This window comes from Podarcis muralis, chromosome 12, assembly GCF_964188315.1.
Source record: "Podarcis muralis chromosome 12, rPodMur119.hap1.1, whole genome shotgun sequence".
Lineage (NCBI taxonomy): Eukaryota > Metazoa > Chordata > Lepidosauria > Squamata > Lacertidae > Podarcis > Podarcis muralis.
The window spans coordinates 56,419,983-56,443,339 of record NC_135666.1 but is presented as its reverse complement, the minus strand read 5'-3'; the positions used below and the strand labels follow the sequence as shown (position 1 = coordinate 56,443,339).

The 23,357-nt window shown below is 43.8% G+C and overlaps 2 protein-coding genes across 3 annotated transcripts in view; one reads left to right on the top strand and one right to left on the bottom strand.

Annotated features, from left to right (window-relative positions):
* Window positions 1-5,914: 5,914 nt before the first annotated feature.
* Window positions 5,915-6,445, top strand: FANCD2OS (FANCD2 opposite strand). The gene has a single exon (XM_028750018.2). It carries the CDS (start codon window positions 5,915-5,917, stop codon window positions 6,443-6,445), a length of 531 nt encoding a protein of 176 aa, XP_028605851.1.
* Window positions 6,446-10,008: 3,563 nt separating this feature from the next.
* The window catches only part of BMPER (BMP binding endothelial regulator), a 169,237-nt gene continuing 155,888 nt past the window's right edge, over window positions 10,009-23,357 (bottom strand). For both annotated transcript variants that reach the window (XM_077916511.1, XM_028750015.2), the window contains 2 exons: window positions 14,344-14,474; window positions 10,009-12,237 (listed from right to left, as the gene is read on the bottom strand). In XM_077916511.1, the coding sequence (XP_077772637.1) occupies window positions 12,056-12,237; window positions 14,344-14,474 (313 nt within the window). In that variant the 3' untranslated portion in view covers window positions 10,009-12,055. The remainder of the gene's footprint in view (window positions 12,238-14,343; window positions 14,475-23,357) is intronic.

Sequence of the window (23,357 nt, the reverse complement as noted above, 5' to 3'; positions counted from 1 at the left end):
GAAAACAACCTTTCTCCCTCCTCTATATGACATCCTTTTATATATTTGAACATGGCTATCATATCACCCCTTAACCTCCTCTTCTCCAGGCTAAACATGCCCAGCTCCCTTAGCCGTTCCTCATAAGGCATCGTTTCCAGGCCTTTGACCATTTTGGTTGCCCTCCTCTGGACACGTTCCAGTTTGTCAGTGTCCTTCTTGAACTGTGGTGCCCAGAACTGGACACAGTACTCCAGGTGAGGTCTGACCAGAGCAGAATACAGTGGCACTATTACTTCCCTTGATCTAGATGCTATACTCCTATTGATGCAGCCCAGAATTGCATTGGCTTTTGTTTTTGTTTCTTTCTTTTATTCATTTCCATAACACCTTTCCTCCAAGAAACTCATGGTAGTGTACATGATACCTTCCACCTCTTTCTCTCCCTCAATTACCCTGTGAGAGAAGGATGTACTTAGACAGTTTGCTGGCTTGATCTCTGCTGCACCATCACCACTGCAATGCTGTAGAGCGGTGCTGTGGTTTTCAGACTAACAGAATCAGGTGACATTTGGATCCAATCAGGTCCATCTGGCCTAATATAAGTCCCCCACCGCCCTTTATTGACAGACCAGCTATATCTGCTTATTAATGCTCTCTTTGCTGCATAACTTCCCCAGCAAATATTTCCACAAATATTTTAGGAATAGTAGCAATACTGCATTCTTGTGTGAAGGCAGCCACTGCAATGTAATTTAAATAAGAAGTAGACAATCCAGCCCAGGTTAGTACCCCAAAAGAATATTATATCCAAGATAAATCAGAAAAGTATATTTTTCCCCAGCTGTGTTCAATTTGAAAAGATAGAAAGCAAACAGATCCCATCAGGAATCAAATAAGAAGCTGTTCGCAGTTGTGCTTGGAAACGTTTAAATGATAAGGACATAGATTAGTTTTTCTTCCCTAAAAGCTTTGATAAAATACTGAAAGGCAGAGGTTGCACTTCTCTCAAAACTGTGGAGTTAATAATCTACGGATAAAAACATTTCAGCTCTAGCTAAAGTGAATGCATTTTTGCTAAGCCAGTAACTGAACCACTTTACTATGGGGCAGAATTCAGCATCAAGAGAACACTGCATTAATTTAAAGAGGCAGATTTCTGAACCTTGTCTTAAGCCCTCCATGATTCTTTTCTCAAATGTCTAGGACTCAATTTTTCCTGCCCCTGAAGATCTATCATGGTTATGCCCATGGGATTGTGCACATTTCCAAGGGCACAATCTCTTCAACAGAGCAGAGACATCACCTTGCCAACAAAGGTCCGTATAGTTAAAGCTATGGTTTTCCCAGTAGTGATGTATGGAAGTGAGAGCTGGACCATCAAGAAGGCTCATCGCCAAAGAATTGATGCTTTTGAATTATGGTGCTGAAGGAGACTCTTGACAGTCCCATGGACTGCAAGAAGATCAAACCTATCCATTCTGAAGGAAATCGGCTCTGAGTGCTCACTGGAAGCTGAGGCTCCAATACTTTGGCCACCTCATGAGAAGATTCCCTGGAAAAGATCCCAATGTTGGGAAAGATTGAGGGCACAAGGAGAAGGGGATGACAGAGGACGAGATGGTTGGATAGCGTTCTCGAGGCTGCCAACATGAGTTTGACCAAACTGTGGGAGGCAGTGGAAGACAGGAGTGCCTGGCATGCTCTGGTCCATGGGGTCACAAAGAGTCGGACACGACTAAACGACTAAACAACAACAACAATCTCTTCAACATGCTCCTCAACAGGCATTCGGGAATGTGCCTATCTCGACAATATATTGTACATTCTCCAGTCAATATGCATGAATTTCACTAGGTCTTGGAGAATGTGTGCATCTTGACTGCATTTTGTACATTCTCCGGCTATTATGCATAATCTCCTACTGGACGTTGGGAAATGTATATACAGTAGCAATCGAAATTATTCAACCCCCATTGCATATCAGGTTTATTATCAAAATGTACAGAGAGCCTTCTCTGTAAGAGTCTTCTTTTCTCACTAAGTGTTTGGGCCAAATGAAGCTGAAGTGTGCCTTGACACCTCTTGGGAACATCATTTGGGAACATGGGCCTGGAATGGACAGGAAGCCAGAATGGGCGACCTATGGCCCTCCAAATGGTGGTGGTGTTGCTGATATTCATTACCCACCCTTCACCTTAAGGTTCCAGGGCAGGTCCTTTGATATTGTTGAACTGCAGCTCCCATGACTCATAGTCAATATGGCCAATGGTAAGAGATTATGTGAGGTGTAGTCCAGCAGCCAGAGGACCCGTGAACCCTTATAGCCTGTACCCTGCTTAACCCTTTGCCTGCTCCTTTCCTACTTTCCAGCCACTCATGTTCACTCACAGGATTTGTTGCCTTTAGAAACACCTTTCAGCCAGCTCAAAGTGCCAAGGGTCATGTCTGCCAAAGGGCAATTGGTACAGGGAAGTACACTGGGACGTCAGTCAGCTTGCAGTTTTAGACTGGAACAATGTGGGGCTGGAACCTAAGATTGAAATGTTAAACATCTTTTATTTCAAAATCTCATCTGGCACCATGATTGTGATAACAAGCGGCAAGTTACATGTTTGTGCCAAGGTAGAGACATGGATCCTATGGTGATGGCTGGCCAGTTTTGGCATCACATAATTTTGTATTGCCATACATAGCATAAGTGGCAACCTCCACATATTTGGGGGAAGCAGAAATGCAATAAGAGATGTGGGTGAAGATGGGAGGGGTTATTTCTCTGAAATCTGTCCAGATTGGGTGGGTGGGGGTCCCACCTTGGAGGTATCCCACCTTGGAGGCTATAGATCTTTCTTTTTGCATTAGGCACAATTTTAAATAAATAAATAGCTTATTGATCATTATCTGGGGACTGAGTAATTACAAAAGGGGCACCCCGCTCTTTAGGAGATCTACTATGAGATCTAGAATCTCAAGCCGCCAGGTCATCAAGCAGGAGACACCATCATAGACATCAATCCATAATTTGACAAAATCAAGCCAAACCTAGACACTAAACCTAGTTGCTCTAGTTTGTTGTTGTTGTTTAGTCGTTTAGTCATGTCCGACTCTTCGTGACCCCCTGGACCAGAGCACGCCAGGCACCTCTGTCCTCCACTACTTCCCGCAGTTTGGTCAAACTCATGCTGGTAGCTTCGAGAACACTGTCCAACCATCTCGTCCTCTGTCGCCCCCTTCTCCTTGTGCCCTCCATCTTTCCCAGCATCAGTGTCTTCTCCAGGGAGTCTTCTCTTCTCATGAGATGGCCAAAGTCTCCTTCAGCACCATAATTCAAAAGCATCAATTCTTTGGCGATCAGCCTTCTTTATGGTCCAGCTCTCACTTCCATACATCACTACTGGGAAAACCATAGCTATACGGACCTTTGTCGGCAAGGTGATGTCTCTGCTTTTTAAGATGCTGTCTAGGTTTGTCATCACTTTTCTCCCAAGAAGCAGGCGTCTTTTAATTTTTTGACTGCTGTCACCATCTGCAGTGATCATGGACCCAAGAAAGTAAAATTTCTCACTGCCTCCATTTTATCCCCTTCTATTTGCCAGGATGTGATGGGACCAGTGGCCATGATCTTAGTTTTTTTGATGTTAAGCTTCAGACCGTATTTTGCGCTCTCTTCTTTCACCCTCATTAAGAGGTTCTTTAATTCCTCCTCACTTTCTGCCATCAAAGTTGTGTCATCTGCATATCTGAGGTCGTTCTAATCTACTTTGCTATTACTATTTACCGATATCAAATTAATTTTAAAAATAGAGGGGCTGATTGCACTGTTAAGGCAACACTTCCTTTTCATACAAAACAAAGCTACAAAATTAATGAGGGGGATTTTGAAGTTGAGGTGAAGTGCAACTTACAGGGAAACATCTTTATGAACAGTAGCCAAACCACTTCTTATAGAAGCTGAACTTCAAATGCCAAGTGACTCCTATGGATATATTCCCAAAGAACTGTTATGGACCAATTTCCTTCCAAAGGGATAAGCACCATTTATTACAAACTGCAAATGAAAAATTAAACACTTTAGGGCGACTGTGTCATTTGCCTCATCTGAAACTGTGCCAACTTCTTAGAAGTGTATTTATGCCTAACACATTTTCCTCTTAAGTGTCGGTAAAGTTCACCAAAGAAGCAAACTTTGTCAGACAAACTCCAACTGTCAGACTATACAGACTGGGGCCAGAGTACATCTCTTGAACAGAGATGAGAATTAAATCTTGGCGTAGCATGGAAAAAAAACCCGCCATAGGTTTTATCCACCCTGGATGTAAGAAGTAGGGGAATAGGAAGCTGCCATACCATGGGCGTAGCCAAGGTGGGGGGGGGGGCAGGGCGTTATGGAAACCGTAGTCTAACATATTGGAGGACACCCTGTCTTAGCGATTCTTCAGTGGATTTTTGTGTGGATGGAAAACTTCAGTATACAGATAAATATGAAATTAAAATCAAAATGGGCTTAATTAAGGAAACTCTTTGAGGGATGTGGGTGGTGCTGTAGGTTAAACCACAGAGTCTAGGTCTTGCCAATCAGAAGGTCGGCGGTTCAAGTCCTCACAATGGAGTGAGCTCCCATTGTTTGGTCCCTGCCAACCTAGCATAGAATCATAGAATCATAGAATCATAGAGTTGGAAGAGACCACAAGGGCCATCGAGTCCAACCCCCTGCCAAGCAGGAAACACCATCAGAGCACTCCTGACATATGGTTGTCAAGCCTCTGCTTAAAGACCTCCAAAGAAGGAGACTCCACCACACTCCTTGGCAGCAAATTCCACTGTCGAACAGCTCAAAATGAGGGGGAAAAGCACATCAGTTCAAAAGCACATCAAAGTGCAAGTAGATAAATAGGTACCACTCTGGCGGGAAGGTAAACGTCGTTTCCATGTGCTGCTCTGGTTCGCCAGAAGCGGCTTAGTCATGCTGGCCACATGACCCGGAAGCTGTACGCCAGCTCCCTTGGCCAATAAAGCGAGATGAGTGCCGCAACCCCAGAGTCATCCGCGACTGGACCTAATGGTCAGGGGTCCCTTTACCCTTTACCTTTATCATCTAGAGGAGTTTTGTTATTTAACTCATTATTTATTAACTATATCTGTAACACCACCCAATATATGTTCTCTGGGAGCTTCACAAAAATAAAAAGAATGAAAAGCAATTATTGAAAAGGCAAAACAAAATAAATGTACAGTGGTGCCCCGCAAGACGAACGCCTCGCAAGACGGAAAACCCGCTAGACGAAAGGGTTTTTCATTTTGGAGGCGCTTCACAAAACGAATTTCCCTATGGGGTTGCTCCGCAAGACGAAAAAATCTTGCGAGTCCCCGCGGGTTTTTTCGCTCCCCCCCCTTTTCCTAAGACGCTAAGCCGCTTATCAGCTGTTCCGCTGATAAGCCGCTTAACAGCTGATCGTGAAAAGCTGCTAGACCGCTGTAGTGCTAATCCGCTAAGCTGTCAATGGGCTTGCTTCGCAAGACGAAAAAACCGCTAGACGAAGAGAATCGCGGAACGGATCCTTTTCGTCTTGCGAGGCACCACTGTACAAAGAAACATGAATAACAGAACTGAGAACCCCAGATTATTAAAGCAACAATAACCACAAGTTGCTTAAAAGTTCTTCACTAGGTACTGAAAAGCTAAGGAAAGCATCTGGTCCTCCCTGCCTCGGTTCATTTCAATTTATTTTAATATCAGATGGCGAGGGAGGGATTCTGTCCTTACAGCAAGAGCCATTCTGTGTGAGCCAAAGGGAGGAGCTTGTGGAACACTGGCTCACTCTTGGTGTTCTGGAGTGAAGGATGCTCATAATGGGTTGCCGCGGGCGCCGGACTGAGGAAAGATGCAACAAGAGCCTGGGCAGAGCAGGGTGGCAGCGGCTGGGCAGCGCTGACCATGGCCAGCGGGTACCAGCTCTGGGCACCCTGGTCCCCCCTGGATGAGTCCCTGCAATGGCTGCGGGGTGCCGTGCCCAAGCCCAGCAGCACTAAGCACCCCTTTCGGGGAGGGCAGAGTCCAGCCACTGCCACCGACCTGGAAGTGCAGCTTTGCTTCCAGGGACTCAGCCTGGTGCTAGAGCCCAGTGCCAAGACCGGAGCTGGGCACCCACAACCCCCTGGAGTGGCTGGAGAGACGCGGGGATGCAGCGCGGCTGTGCACAAGCCCCAGGCCGTGCGGCTCACGGGGCTCGACTCAGTCTTTGGGCACCTCGTGACGGTACAGCCTCCGCACTGGACCGGCTCGCTGCGGGTTTCAGAGCGTTCAGCCTTCTGCCAAGTCATCAGCCCCCAGCAGCGCAGGCCTCACGGGCTCCGCGAACCACAGGTGCGCATGGCGATGGCGATGTGCCGTCAAATGCTGCGAGCCATCCTTCTGCTTTACGCTGCCTACAAGAAGTGCGCCTTTGCGTTGCAACATTCCCGCTAGGACGACCCTGCCTGGGAAAGGGCAGAGCTCAACGGGATCCTTGCCTGCCCACCCACAGATTCACCCATTCTCCTTCAGCAACATCAGTTCGTTCGCCAGTTCCATCTACCTGTGCCACAGAAGTCTCCTCTCCTCTCCTCCATCGCCAAGCTACTTTTTGCCCACCAAGAGGAAACATTCACTTAACAGCTTAAGCCTGCAAGGAAAAGAATCAGACTGGCACACAAACCTCAGATTGTTTACAGAGAGATGAAACTAATCATTCAACATACTAAAGAAAAGGATCATTTTTACCTATTCCCTTCGTCTGGCTCATGAACGGGGGAAAAAAATATAGTTAAGGCAATTAAAAAGAATGAAAGCCTTTATAAATAAATGGACCGAGTGAACGTTGAAACTCAGATCAAACAAGTTTGCACGTATCTTCAATGAGAGACAATCTTCAGAGACACAGACACTTGTACACCATTCAATGCAAAGGTAATTTTTCAAAACCTTCCTGCCTATTGTTTTCAACATGAACAGTAAAAATAACTGCATTACAAGATGGGGCCTATATAAAAAACAACAATATTTTCTAAAAAAAAAAAAGGTAAAGGACACACATCTGCAAAGCGAAGAGACTGCACATTTTCAACAACAAAGTAACATTCTTATATTAATGAATGAAGCTGGAAAATAAATGTAAATTAAGCCAATTACTCCATAAACCAACAATGACTAAAGGGCAATAATACAATGAAACTCAGATAGCATGAAGATGTATGGATTCCAAATGGAAGAAGTTTTGAGATTCTCTAAATGAAATCTTATTTCTCCAACCAATGAGCAAAATGTACCACTTTCCTGACCAAACATCTATATTTGACATCAAGATGAAATTACTGCATAGAAAACACTTTCCTGTGCTATGATTTTAAAATTTTAAAACAATCATTATTTGTTTACACCAATGGATGAAGACTTCAGCAACTGGAAGTTTATTACACAAAGTTCAGACTTAAAGAACATAAACACAAATTATTATTTTTTCCTGGTGGAAGAGCTTGGAAACACAAGCCTTATGACCACTGTCCTAAAAATCTTTGTTTTCAGAAAAAGCTTGAAAATGCAAGATTTAAAAATTCAAAGCCACAGAGTCACCAAATCATCTAATGATCACATTAAAGTGGTTTGAGCACTGAAATGTAAGCTCATTGGGATCACTCTAATTTCATAGATACACAAAAATCACCTTAAAAAAAACCAAAGGTGTTTTTTGAAAACAATCTTCAACTCTGAATGATTTCTATCTACAGAAATACTGTTATGCAGCATCCCAAAATGGAATTAAAATGATTGTTTTGATTAATTTATTCAATTTTCTCTGTCACCTCTGCCCATTTTTTTAAAAAAAACCCATGCACTCTCTTTATAACTGATGGGTGCAGTTTATATTAAAGAATTATGGATTCAACCTTCAGAAAAGGTATCTGCCTGTCAGTGATTGGTGAGTGAGATCCCTATTTGTTTAAGACAAATGGATGAAGACACTTAAAGTCAGGAGCAGAAGTCTAAATGTGCTTCTTTTATTTCCTGGCATGACTTTTAAAGTGACTTTTATTCCCAATCTACTATACAATGATTTCTCCATTTGCCAATAAGCAACTAAAAACCAACCAAGTTCTGAAGGAAATTAAGATAAATGTTGTCACTTCAAGGTTCTGGGCTCTGCGTGGGTTGTTGTTTCTTATATCTTAACATTGCTAAACGGATCAGCAGTTCTATAGTACAGTGTACCAAAATATTCTTGAGCTTAATTTCTGTTCAGACTATTCAGAGACAAGGAACTTTGCAGCTCATTGATGGCACCTACAAGAACCACCTTACACAGCTGAAAACCAGTGGCCCACATTTGAAGTCACAAAGACCACCAGTCAGACCAATATTGATTCCTCTATTAATAACTTAACCACATATAAAATTAGGATTCAATCAATAGCAAGGAGACATAGCCTGTTGTAAAAGTGCTGGTTGGCTTTGCAAATTAAAGGCACTTTCAATTCACAATAAATATCTTTGCTGGCCTGCAAGGAAGTACTGAGAAGATAAAACACCATGGTTTGTCCACAGCAAAACTCAGGCCTCGGACATCCTGCACTTTACACAATTTGCAGAAATCAATGTGAAATTATTTCAAGGATTAGAAGTACACCATTCCTCTTGAGTAAAAGTCCCTCTTATCATTTGGCAAAGGAGCTTACCTTCAAAACAAAATGGGGATGCTATTGTTTGCTATTTGTCCTGTGTACAATTTGCTAATAGCTGATGAATACGAACTATAAAACCTGGAACATTGATTCAAAAAGGTAGTCCTCATTTATTATCTGCTGAGATGAAGAACACATCAATAATTCGACTCAGGCAGTATTTTAAAGGAATTGCTAAATCTTTATCATCTGCCAGGTGATATTCACAGGTATCTTACCTGAATCAGTAAATGAAGATGAAGCCCAGTCACTGTGTTAAAAAACAACAACACACCATTGTATGCATTGACCTTAAAACAAAAATAGCTGCAACCATTGGCTTACATGAAGTTCAGATCTTTGTAAGAATATTCAATACAGAGACTTTACAAAGTGGTTCAAGTTGACAGAGATCAGATTATGCCTCACCATAAGCAAAGTAACTCCAACAGTGAAATGTGAGATAAAAGAAGCTTACAACAAGCACATTCCTACAGCCTTGAACCTAAACAAATAATAACTTTTTAAACCCAACGCCTTTATCCAAATAGGTGGGGCGATAAAGCGGATTTTCAATGTGGTATTAAAAACAGGAATTTTTAATACAGCTTAGAAGCAATTCACCTTTGCCTTAACAGCATTTCAAAGGAAAGCCCTTCTGGTGGCTTTTATTTCCAATAATGGAACCAGCTTTTGAAACATGTGACTTTACCTTGAAACATTCAAACTGAATTGTATGGATTTACATCCTGTTAACCTGATGCAGTTTATTTTAAGTGAAACTTGACGTTCAGAGAAAAAAAAATTAAAAACCCTTAAGGTCCAGTGTGGTCTGAAATTTATGTGGCATTTTCTTTCCCAGCACCCAGATTAGTTTTCATTTGATTAGTCATTATTATCATGTAAGGCCACACTGACTTGTGTGGGTGGCATACTATTAATGTAATTTAAAAAATAAATAAATCATGAGGGCATTTGCAAGCACCAGCATGATATATACTCAGTTGTGCTTGTCTGCAAGCAAACCAGAGTTCAATGTGCTCAGTGGAACACCTCTACACCTAAATCTGCTCTGGGGGGCTGGGAATATCTCCCCAATGATTCTGTGCTTCTGGTCCTACAAAGAAGCCACATTGCATCAACTTCCACGCTGCTAAAGTTGGGAAAGGCCCAAAAGTTTGCTTGCATCAGATTTCACATTTTATGTGCTGGGACTTACAAACATACATGCAAGAAAAAAAGTTGTTCTAGGTGTTGGACAGAGAATCACAGGAAAACCTTTTTCCTTTATGAATTTCAAAACAGTAAATATGTTTATAATGAATCAAACCGCTGTTCCAACTCAAACAGGCATAGTATTTAATGGTTATTTTTAAAAGAAATTAAATTCCAAAATTGTTTATGAGATGAACTGAAAGCCTATGGTTAGGTCTTTGTCTGACACAAATATTTTGTTGTTTCTTTAATATTTATTTTCCATGGCTATCAAACATAACATATACAGGTAGATGCATTTAAATATTTAAATAAACACCTTTTGTTTTTCCTTTTTGTTACTCATCCTGTACAGTACACGGGTGCTCTCTGTGATAAAGTTCTTCCACTTTTATTTTGAAAAGAAGTGAAACATTTGAGCATGAACAATAATATTCCCATCTCAGCATGAACAACCACCTTCCCATCTCAGGTAGTAGGGAGTAGCTGTCACCTGTCACAAAACACATTTGTGGGAAATGACCGAGGAATTCTTAGGAATGGCAGCACAGTGAATATTTGAGTCTCTTGCTGCATGTGCTACACATCCCTTTCTGCACACGTCTCGGCTGTGGTCTAGTCCAGAAGGACAAAAGGCTGAGAAGTGCAAAACAGGATTTGTCACCTCTTTCCCCTTCTGCCAACATTCACCATGATGGCTGTGTTCTATATCCACTGCTGGAGGCAATATGCTTCTGAATACCTGTTGCTGAAAACCACAAGAAGGGAGAGAGCTGTTGCACACACCCCCCCACACACTACCTGGGCGGCCATTCAGCGAGGGGGCCAGGCCAGGCTGGGCTCTGGGGCCCAGAGACCCTCAGTGGCAGGCAGGGTGTGGATTCCTGCTTGGGGGAGACTGGTTCGCGTCCCCTCAAAATCATGAGCCCTCCCTACACTGCGTGCCTGGTGGTTGGGAACTACATCCTCTGCCCCCATGCATGTGGTTGGGTTCATTTAAATGTTACGCCAACTAAAGCGATGTTCCAAGGAACGCTGGAACGAACCAGCGAGGCATAATCTCCAATGCCAGGGTTTTTTGCTGAATTAAGGTGCTCTTAAAAATCACCCGAGGCTGGTCTGAGGTGGGAAACCTGAGCCGTCCCTGGATAAATCTGAGCTTCAGATAACACCTGTTTCTTACGTATCCGGAAATCGGGATCTAATAGTAACTTTATGCGGAAATCCTGTGGCCTTGGGAGACGCATCCATGGAAAATCGGGAGGCGATGGCTCGGTGGGTGCTATCGTGCCATCAAACACCTGCCTTATTTACACAAATGACTCACGTGGCTTACAGGTGGAGATAACAGAAATGCTAATACATAAACTTTATAGCAAAATAATATACATATAATAACTCGTCCTTCTATGGTTTATATAAATGATGCCTATTTTCATATGTGTGCGCACATGTATGTGTATGTGGGTATATATAGTTAAAACTAGGACTGATGCTACCATATCCCAGGGGCCTATATGTATTTAAGCCAGAGAAGTTAGGGGTGACCTGTTGCTTCAACGGGCACTGTGTGGAATTGTTTATGCTATGGCTGTTGGGTTGAGGATTTGATCAAGGGGGGGGGGGTTCATGTTATGGGGATATTTCTACAGTGCTGGGGAGTGGCAGGTGCTCCCGCCATTTTTTTTGTCCTGCAATACCAAGGGTGCGACCATTTATTTCTGCTCTCCCTGAACATGCTATTACACAATACACACACACACAGAGGGGTGCCATCGGGGCCAGGATTTGGGGGCAGAAGTCCAGGATCACATATAGCAGAGTGAGCAGAGATGGGTGACTTTTGTAATTCAGAGAATATACATTACTATCAAAAGGGGGGGACCCGTAATCCTGGTAAGTCCAGAGTCTTTTAAAATTACCTTACCGCGCCTCTCTCTTTCTCTCTCTGTATTAACATACACTTGTGTTTATGTTTATATATATATATATATATATATATATCCATATACACATATAAATATATAGGCACACATATTTCCCCCCACTCTTTGTGAGAGTGCTTTGCAAAATCTGCCAGCCAGCACTGCAGTCCTTCATTGGCTGTGAGCTTAGAAAGGTTACCAAAAGCCACCAGTTACAAAGTCCTTGTGGATGAAAGCTAATGTCACCGCTGTGGACAGAGAATGGGTTTGATGCATCTTCCTTTGTGGTGGACTAAGTTTGCAGGGCAGTGGCAGCCTGCGATGCAGGGTTTATTGCAGGGACCAATCTCGTTCCAGTTGTCGCATGTTTTCACGCATCCAGGACCGCAGGTATCATAGACGGCACCATGTTTACACTGGGTGGCTGGAAGATAATTCAAAGAAAGAGGAATGTCATCGCTTAAAATTATACCCATGGGTTTTACCATATCCCATATCTTGTAATATTATGGCACAACAGCGCAGTGTTTTTTATTGCAATTTCTCAGTGGAACATTTACTGTAAATGTCAAGGAAACAAGGCGAAATGCTTTAGAGGCCTCAGCCCGGAAATTGTCTAAGAGATATGTGTCTAAGAGATATGAGAGTCAGCTGCTCTTTCCTGCTTCTCAGAAATTCGATGAATTGTTGTTTTAACACTGCATATAGCAGGGGTTGGCAAGGAGCCCCTCTGTGGGCTGGATTACAGGCGGGCATGAATGCCTGCGATTTCCAGCGTCTGCGCAGACACGATTTCCGGTGCCGCGAAAGTGAGTCCCTGCACCGCGCCGGTTTAGCGCAGCACATGGGGACTCGCAGAGCGGGCAGCTCGGTTGGGGGGGGGCTTGGGGGCGAGTAAAATGACCCCTGTGGGCCTGCAACAGGCAAAAGCAGTCTCCAAGTCTTCTTAAATTGCACACCAAAAATCAACCTGCATATATTTTAGCATCATTTTTGTTCCTTCCAAAAGGGATATCTATATATCTATATCTATATCTATATCTATATCTATATCTATATCTATATCTATATCTATATCTATATCTATATGTACCTATATCTCCCTAATTTACCTAAGAACTGGAATCAATCAACACCTTTTATCCCTTTCTTAATCATAACAAAAGTTAATGCAAAAACAGAAAATCAGAAAACAAAACGGATGACACTTAAACTGGTATGTTTTTAATTTTGCCATTACGAGTTCCAATTATGGTTAATCTGAAACATCCACATTTTGCCTTTCCTTGCCTGATCCCAATTTATATTTTAAAAAATACAATTGTGTGCTACGCTACCTTTTCTCCCTCTCTTTTCATATAAAGAAATTAGGCCCAAGGATTACTTTATAAAGCAATATATGAGGCTTTGCAATGTCTTCATTCAATGCTCTTCCTTTCAAAGTTGTGTTTTATGCTACTGTTTTATGCTATCTGACCAAGGTTTTACATTTTAAACAATTTGCTTCTAATTTTCTCTTATTTCCTAGGACTCTGTGGCAAAGGGAACGTACTCTGCCCGTGCTGAGAGCTGAGTACAGGAGTGGGAACAAAGGTGGGCAAACTACTCTGGAAGGAGCATGGCAGGTGGTCAAAATCCCCATCACTCTCCTTCCCCACTGGAGGATTCTGGGTGTTTTGCCATGTTTGCCAGGAATGGCCCGAAACACATAAGGGGATGGGTACAGTGGGATAAATCTGTTCCATGCTCCACCAAAACTTTTTGGAGTGCTTTTTGGAGTACTTAATTGCAAGCACTTGGGTTTAAATGATTAGTGGATTGCATGACTAGTCAGTTTAATGAATAAAATAGATGCAGATCAGCTGTGTTTTTCCACCACAGATTGCCATTCATTTCTCGCTTCCTATGAAGGAAGATCGATTGCATCTGTGCTTCCACATGAGAGAGCAAGCAGTCCAGGAAATGTCAGTAATCAGCTAGAGTCTTTCACGATTACAGTCCTGTGATCCTTGCGCTACTCACCCCTCTGTTCTTCCAGCAGACTCAGACAAGTGAAATAGGTACCCGATGCTAAGTTTTACAACGGGCTTGTTAGTACAAAGTTGCTGGAATCTCGCTTGTCAGACACGCTTCCTGTATTCTCTCCAAAGAGCACAATGCATGCCGGCTGGCCACTGGATTTCAGCACCTGGGAACCATTTAGCCATCTCTGCTCTAACAGAGCTGCAATACTGTAAGCTGCCGGACTGCGCATTTGGGGCAGAACTGTGTTGCAAGCCTGTTGCCTAAGGGCTATTTCGGCTGGGGGGGGGGACCAGCTTTGGGATGGGGATGCTTAAACCTTTCCCTGCCCACTACTTCTCTACTCCGAATCAGTCCCTTGTGCTGCAAAACTGCTGGCCCATGGGTTGGGTGAAGAGAGGAGGAGAATTAAGTAGAGAAGCCGGGAGCAAAAACCAGGTTTTGTTACATGGGCACAGTATGAAATACACTTGCAGTTGCGATGAAGTAATCAGTGCGTCTCACTTACCAGCACAATTCTGCTCAGGTTTCCAGTGAACTTTCAGACCTTCCCTTTGACAGGCTCTAGCATAGGCGAGAAAGGACTCACAGTAGCAGTTTTTATGAACAGGGCACTCACACATGTCTGTCACGCAGGACCTGTAGAGAACATCCCAAATGACAGGGTAGGGGGAAAGCGAATGAAAGACTGGGTTTAGTTTAGTTTTTTGCAACAACAACAAAATTGTCACATTGGCTTGGATCCTAGCAACTGTTATGAAGTACAGTGCCCCTAAAATCCAGCTTTTGCAATGGTTGCCCATACTGGAGAAGGAAAATTCTGGTTTGGCCTAGAGAGGCTTTAGCCAGGGCAAGTTCAAGCAAGCTGACCTGCAACACCTCCTGTTAAATCTGTTGCTTGCTGTCTCCTTCACTGTAAATCTTTACCATGCTCCCTTATCATTTGTAAATCTAAATGAAACAGCATCAGATTTCTTCTGGAAGTGTTAAGCCAAGATATGGTGACCTAAAAGGTCACTCCCTCCCTCTGCCCCACAATAACCAGTGAGTTTCAACAGCCTGAGGCTCCTGCCAGAAAAGCCCCAAAGTTATTATGTTAATCTCGCCGCCTCCTTCACCAGGACAACAAAAAGGAAGACCTGTTTTTAAGAAGCCATTTCCTATGGATTTAAGGCCAACTCTTCCTAGCAGTCACTGTTTAAAATCTTTTAATACCTGATGTCAGAGGCAGTTGCCAGGAGCAGGTCAGTAACAACTCACACAGCATCAGTGAAGTTCAATCTTTATTCAAAGAAACAAACAGCTCAGGAGGCCAGGCCTAGTGAGCACAGCAACTCTTCCTGGTAGATCTTGCCCCTATGAGGCAGTTGTGGGGACTGAAGGTCCACGCATTCCCACAGTTGCGTAAGCCTCCTACTCCCCCAGGTCCATCCCAAGAAGAAGAAGAGTTTGGATTTGATATCCCGCTTTATCACTACCCGAAGGAGTCTCAAAGTGGCTCACAATCTCCTTTCCCTTCCTCCCCCACAACAAACACTCTGTGAGGTGAGTGGGGCTGAGAGACTTCAGAGAAGTGTGACTGGCCCAAGTCACCCAGCAGCTGCATGTGGAGGAGTGGAGATGTGAACCCGGTTCACCAGATTACGAGTCTGCCGCTCTTAACCACTACACCACACTGGCTCCCAAGGAATCTGAGACTCCATCAACACATCTGTCTTTGCTCCGCTCTCTTCATACCTCTTCTAGTGCTGGGAAACCAGTGGGAGGGGAGCTGATTGTAACAGTAGGGGGGTACCACATTGTCTCTTCAGCAGCCTGTCTCAACTCTGCCTCTTGTCTCCCCTCCTCTCCAGTCTCTGCTTCTGCACTGCCCTCTGTCCCAGCCTCTTCCTGCTCACTCAACCCTGTTGCCTCTTCAGCTTCTGACACCTCCTCCTCCCAGTTTGCTCTCTTTTCTCCCTCTGACAACCCCTCGTTGTCCCACCATCAATCCCTGGCTCTGAGGCTTCTTCCTTTGGGGGCTCCCCCACTGGTGCCTCCCACCACCCCTCAGCATCCAGCAGGTCCATGACACCTGAACACTTTCAGTAATATTTGTAGCCTTTATTTTAATGCTTATGCCCAACTTGAGGACAAAAAGTGATGCTTTTCACTTTAGCAAATGGGAATCTTTTGAACAGAAAGGACACCTCATCTCTCTCCATCCGACTTCTGCCCCATCTTTATCCCTTTCTGTTGCTGAAGAGGGACCCACAACTCCAGCATATCAAGTAGCCCCATCACAAAAATAAGAAAAGGTGTTAAAAAAGAAACTCTTTCTCTTTGGCAAAGCTATCAGCTGGCAAACCTGCATCCGGCAATCTTCTGCTTTCAAGCCAGATCAGGTCCCCATTTCTTGGGGAGATCTGCTCTTTCTTTCCCTTTTCTTCATCCCGTACAACATTTTCTGCTGCTTAAGCAGACTGAATTCTATAGCTGAGGCTGGAAGGATTTAATTCTCCACCCCCAATTATGAACCCCCAACTATGAATGTTGTGACATAAAGTCAGTGTGGAAATTAAACATGGCCTAAATAATGTTAAGGGACGCGAGTGGTGCTGTGGGTTAAACCACAGAGCCTAGGGCTTGCCGATAATTAGGTAGATGGTTCGAATCCCATGACGGGATGAGCTCCCATTGCTCAGTCCCTGCTCCTGCCAACCTAGCAGTTCGAAAGCACATCAAAGTGCAAGTAGATAAATAGGTACCGCTGTGGCGGGAAGGTAAACAGCGTTTCCGTGCGCTGCTCTGGTTTGCCAGAAGCGGCTTAGTCATGCTGGCCACATGACCCGGAAGCTGTACTCCGGCTCCCTCAGCCAATAAAGTGAGATGAGCGCCGCAACCCCAGAGTCGTCCACAACTGGACCTAACGGTCAGGGGTCCCTTTACCTTTTTTAATAATGTTGGCAAATTGGGAAACTTTGCTAATACTGGGGTGTGTGTATGTGTGTGAGAGAGAGAAGACTGGGAGTGGAAGGGCCACATTTAGAAACCAACACATCTTTTAAGAAACATTTCCATAGCAATAAGGGACAGAAGGTTTGAATTTATATGAAGAAAACATGCAGACATTGGCTCCCTCTAGTGTTCAATATGCAAAAGGTTAGACAAGCCATTTCCCCCAAAAAATCTTCGGTTTGCATCAAAAACGTGACAAATTTTCTAAAATGACAACATTTCAGTCTGGGGGGGGGGGACATGCCAGCTGTGTGCCAATTTGTGACTATCATTCAACTATTTTGGTGCATGTGTAAAGGTTGAGAAGCCATAGCTTTCCAAAGCATGTCTATATAAAGCAAAATAGATACGTTGTGAATTCAACACATATGACAATCCAAATTAAGTTTGCATACTTTTGTGTGTGCATAGGAATGATGTCTGTGTAGCAAATCAATCACATCTGAAGCTGCTGGTGGTGCCAAGGATGTATTCAGAGAGACAAAGACAGGCCATGTTAAGTGTCCCTATGTTGCTTAAAGTGAGAATCTCTTTTCTCCGAAACAGGAAATGTCTGCAACAAAATCCAGGTCCGTGAAACATCTCACTGTGTTTATTTCCTTGTAGGTAGGCCACAAACCCAAGCAAGTTCAAATTTAGGGTGGATCTGCGTCCCAATTTTGAAGGGCCATGTAGTACATGCGCCATTTGGGAGAGCATGAGACTCTTAAATCTCAGGGTTGTGTCTTTGAGCCCCACACTGGGCAAAAGACCAGTGTGGTACCTTCCAATTCTTCAGTATTATGAGTCTATGATTCTACATACTGTAAATATAGAAATGCAGACCTCATTTGAAAGGTAGAAGAAACGTAGAAATTATCTTTCAGGGAAAATGGTTGCATTTAATTCTTTTTTGCATACAGTGCTTTAAATATTTCCCCCCTTTTTAGTAAGTTATCTTAACCTTTGATTCTGTTTCGCACTGGAGTAAATAAATACCAAATTGGTGAGGTATGCTGATTTATCCAAGATTGAAACCAGGCATTTGGAGGACAGCTTAGGATCAGCTTTAGACTCGCCATTGAGATCTATGCCACTAGAGGCAGGGCCTTTTCAGTGGTGGGCCCAACTATGTGAAACTCCCTCCTTAAAGGAGTTCACATGGCCCCTACTTTTCTAGCATTTGAACAAACACCAAAGACTTCATTTCAGGCTACTTTTACTAAAGGGTGGGGATTGTAGTTTTACTGATATATAATGAAATAGTGATGTATGGAAGTGAGAGCTGGACCATAAAGAAGGCTGATCGCCGAAGAATTGACGCTTTTGAATGATAGTGCTGGAGGAGACTCTTGAGTCCCATGGACTGCAAGAAAATCAAACCTATCCATTCTTAAGGAAATCAGGCCTGAGTGCTCACTGGAAGGACAGATCCTGAAGCTGAGGCTCCAATACTTTGGCCACCTCATGAGAAGAGAAGACTCCCTGGAAAAGACCCTGATGTTGGGAAAGATGGAGGGCCCAAGGAGAAGGGGACGACAGAGGACGAGATGGTTGGATAGTGTTCTCAAAGCTACCAGCATGAGCTTGACTAAACTGCGGGAGGCAGTGGAAGACAGGAGTGCCTGGCGTGCTCTGGTCCAGGGGGTCACAAAGAGTTGGACACCACTAAACGACTAAACAACAACAACAATGAAATACTCACTACTGTTTCAGTTTTCATGAGGGTTACCTAGGAAGGCGGCACACCAATCTTTAAAACCATCAAATAATTCTCAGAGCTCTGTTTGCTTCCAAGAGTCCAAGCATTTTCAGTGGCAAAGCAATGGGACAAGAGAGGCTGCTTTGTGGCTTTCCCTGGCCTTGTGGCTTTCCTAAGCAACACCCCTCACCGCAGCTGCTTTCCCCTTTTTGTCAAGTTTCAGAGCCAGGCTGGAACTCATTGGATGTTGAGCTGGTCACTCAGGCTCTCGTGTGGATGCAAGGCTGTCTCATCTGGGAAGAAGTGGTGATAACTGGATGGATATAATCCTAGCCTGTTGCACGGAGAAAGCCATGAAAAGCAAACACATCTGTCATCTGTGAGACACTCCCCTGCGTCAGGCAGCCCTGCGTTGCTCCCACATCTTCAAAGCAAACCATATGACTACACTTCTTTAGCAACAGGCCTTTTCCACATTAAACTATGGAAAGTGTCCAAGTCCTGTAAGAGGTTAAAGAAAAGGAGCCCTCTCCTTCATTTAATTTTTGCTGCTCCTTTTTTTTTTAATTTTAAGTGAATGCTGCTTTTGCTGTTGCTGCTGCCCTTACACAGTGCTCCGTGCAGTATTGAAAATGCAGATGTTTGCTGTCTTTCATCAAACATCTGCAGTTCCTTTTACTTCACAGTAAACAAGCGCTCCAAATCAATCACCCTAAGTGGGAATGCCTTTTGCGTTTAATATTAAGTGCTGCTCTGTTCACAAACTCAGCATGATGTAGTGCACACTAAAATGTGCAAGTTCTTCCAAGCCATGACGTTACGCAGACGAAAGGCTAACAGTGACCCGGGTAAAAAGACACAGGGACATTCTAGAATGAAGCAGATGTCCCCAAGGCCTAAAATTTAAGTAGAAAGGAGTCTCTGCCCCAAGCCTTGCCATGAAACACTCTTAACTATACCCTGTTTAAGACAGTATTAGATGGCTGCAATTGCCTGGGGGGGTGTTCTGGTGGGGGGATTGGGGCAAAGAGTTGCCACATGCAAGAGAAGAATCATTCCCCAAGCCTAGTGTCCTGTCAAGCGAGTGTCCAGAGGGAAAGTCCACTCACTGGAGAGGTGCAATCCAAGTTTTAGCGCTTGCCTCACCTAATTTAACAGTGAAGATATCCAAAATCTATTCGGCAGCCAAATTGGACACTGTCATAATCACATTTCAAGGTGCTCAAGTTTAATATTGTGACTCAAGACTGTGGAGTTTTGTTTTGCTTCGTACAAGAGGGAGCTCATTTTTCCTCTCTGGAGAAGCAGCTGAAGCCTGAAACGCTCAACAACTTGGTGATTCAGAGTCTTAGAGAGGGAATTTATCTCTCTGCTTAAATAGAACAGGGCTTCTTCCCTTTCTGTCTCACAGGCAGAAATGGAATGGAGTATCCTGAAAATTAAGAGGCTGGCTATCTGGGACCCTGAATAAGAGCACTCCATGAAACAAGAGTGCTTTTTCTTAGTTGCCCAGCTATGGACGTCACCTTCACTGTACTTTGAACTTTTTCAGACCATCATGTGTTGCTGTAGATACAGCAGTAGTAGCAGTGGTAAATGGTAAAGAATTCTGCAAGTTTTTTCCCCAAAAAAACAAAAAGTTTGGAGAATCAGGCTCCAAGCTTTCCACCCAAGATGTAAGCAAATACGCTATTTTGCAAGCTCCCATTTTGTAACTCAGCACATACCTTTTAACATTTTACGCAGAACCATGTTGTGCCATTAAAACCTTTCAATGTATCCTGTTAAAAATATAAAGGCTTTTTAAAAAGCACCAGTGTGCTGTTACGTATATTTCTAAATCTTTATGTGAAAATGGACTTCAAGCCAAATTTGCATTTTATAGCTTCAACCAGCATCGCACCACAATAATAAGATAAAATGAATAATGAAATATCCTGGAATGTTTTCTAAAACCACACAAAATAAAATTTTCAGGACTATGCGATCATAGTACCCACCTCAAAGAGCTTTATTCATAATCCTCCTTAAATCTGGAGCCATAGTTTTGAAGGCAATAAAAATCCCACTCATTTCCTCATAATATTCCTTATAATATTATCCTGATGAAGGGCTCCCCCTTTGATTTGCACTAGGAAGCCACATGGTATGTGAATCCTTTATATTTTCAGTCCAGCTTTTGGACAAGAAGGGCGGTTTAGGGGCTAGCTCCTCTATCCCCATGGATAACTAAAGAGCTATATTCAAGAGCCCACAATACAATGGGAAGTTCTCAATAGAAATTAATGAGATTTGCACAATAAACTATCCTGCTATGCGGCTCACATTCATCGTTTCAATTAGGGAGCCAAGCGCAGGAGCCAGCTTGGCCTGAAAATGGATTGGACATTGCAAAGACCTTAAACTCCCTCAAAGAGGGGTGTTGGATGTTAGAGCAGACCATTCAATAGCCTCAGCGTCAGCCCCCTCCCAAAAAACCCTGCTCCTCCTCCAGCTCATCCCTGAGCCAAAAAATAAGAATTACCAATCTAACTACCTATGAGTATGAACGTGTGTATCTTTCAGTGAAAAAGCCTTTCATGCTATGAAGTCTGAAGAGCTCTATTGGGAACTGCTGCCCCTGCCACCTGAGGAAGTCACCTCACCTTGCCTCTTTGGTGGGCTGGCCCTGTTTGCCCCACACTGCTCTTCAGCAGAAAGAACAGCCATGGTTGTGGAAACAGGGTTCCTTTCCTCCCAGCTGCCACCTACTGCCAACCGCCAGGGTTAATTCTCCAGTATGCCTTGGGAATGACACTACAGTGTGATATAGCATTGTTGAAGGACATTCAAGAGGAGGAGATGACAGTCTTCTCCAGTAGCTCCCAATCCCTCTCCCCTAACAGAATGCCATTTGGAACAATGCTATCATGTAGGATAGCATTGTTCCATGCGCATAATCAATGTCAGCTTCAGGAATTGGAGAGCCTTTGGGCAAAACCATCTCCATGGGGCCCCTTTTTCACTGTGGCAGAAGTTCTTGTCACTGGACCCATCTTTGGTGTGTGGGCCCTTGGCAGACGCTCTATCATGCCAACCCTTTACACCAGCCCTAGACATTATGTTTAATTCAACATGATGATCTGTGCTATTGAGAATTTGAGAGTGGCAATGGAGGTTGGTTTTCCTTCCCCCCTTCTCTCAAAATTCACCACCCAAAATGCAAAATAACCCCCTCACTTTTGTTGCCCACAAATGGAGCAGAGAAATAGGGTGAAATTGGCTCAGTCCTAGATGACGTATTAGCCAATCATTCAGAAAGCATCAATCTAAGAACGGATGGTCTGTCAGCATCCATAACATCCCGCTAAGGCACTGTGAGATGTGGGATGTATAGCTCGGTTGGCAGTCCAGGCTTTGATGAATCAAAGCAGTGCCTAATCTGTGGGCTGGTCTTGTATTAACTCCTAGCTGTGTACTGTTCCATGAACTGCCATGGCTGTTTTGCTTCAAGGACTTGAAGTTATAGTTCTTCTGTAAATACTAAAGCAGTATCTGCAGACAGTGGGGCTTTCGTGCAGCTTGTATTTGGGTTTCAAGTCCATACCAGGCATACTTGGAAAATAAGGCTAGAAATAAATTCTCCCAGTGTACACCAGAAGGGACTCATTAAGACTATTTGGAACGGAGTTAAGAATGCAAAGCACATGCCTTAATGTCTCTCAGAGAACAGACCAACAGTTGTGTACTGTGCACATATGTTAGCCTTTTTCATGGAAGTGGTCCCATTCATTTCAGTATTACCACGGCAAACTGGCCCTACAAAGCCATCCACAGTCTGGATGCAGGAGTTGTGTAGAGTTGTAGTTCTGCAAGATGAGGCTTACTGCAAGGAGACTACGTATTGGAAACTGTACTGTAGGAGGGGTACAGCTGATATGGGGCCTTTTAATCATGCCCCATTGCGCATGCCCCACAACTGCTCGGCATTCTCACCCAGCTGGCCCTGATATGAGACAGTCACTGATGCTGGATAACTGAAGGCATCAAGAAACACTGGTGCCATCTTGCAGGGACTCAAGGCTATAGTGGATCCTCCTGAAAAATGTTATGGACAGGAACACAGAGATTCAGCCTGAGCACCACCACCAAGCTCTGCACAAAAGATGGAACTGCAGAGAGACGAAGCATACTAGAGAAGAAGCTAGGCCCAAATGGGTCAAGTATAACTTTCTGGCCCAAATAATGGCTTCCATGTCAGGCTTACTCACTCATCATTTGAGCAACTAGGAATCTAAAATTGGCAGTGCACTTGCAAATCCACTTACTCGAGCCACTTTGAAGCTCTTTTTAAAAATAAATTTTGAAAAACACATTCTATTTTTAATGGATGAATTAACATTTAAATTAATAAACGTTCCTGCTGTGCTTTGTACTTTTCAAGGGAAGAAAAACGCGGACAGCCCACCAGACTATGGTGAAAAAGGAAAAAAGTAGAACGGATGACTAAAATCTCTCTTTAAACCACTGGTAGTTACACCTGTCAAATGCTGGGTAGGAAAAAACACAATACAGTGACGTATGTCTGTATGCAGCTAAAGGTAAAGGTAAAGGTACCCCTGCCCATACGGGCCAGTCGTTTCTGACTCTAGGGTTGTGCGCCCATCTCACTTAAGAGGCCGGGAGCCAGCGCTGTCCGCAGACACTTCCGGGTCACATGGCCAGCGTGACAAGCTGCATCTGGCGAGCCATCGCAGCACACGGAAATGCCGTTTACCTTCCCGCTAGTAAGCGGTCCCTATTTATCTACTTGCACCCGGGGGTGCTTTCGAACTGCTAGGTTGGCAGGCGCTGGGACCGAACAA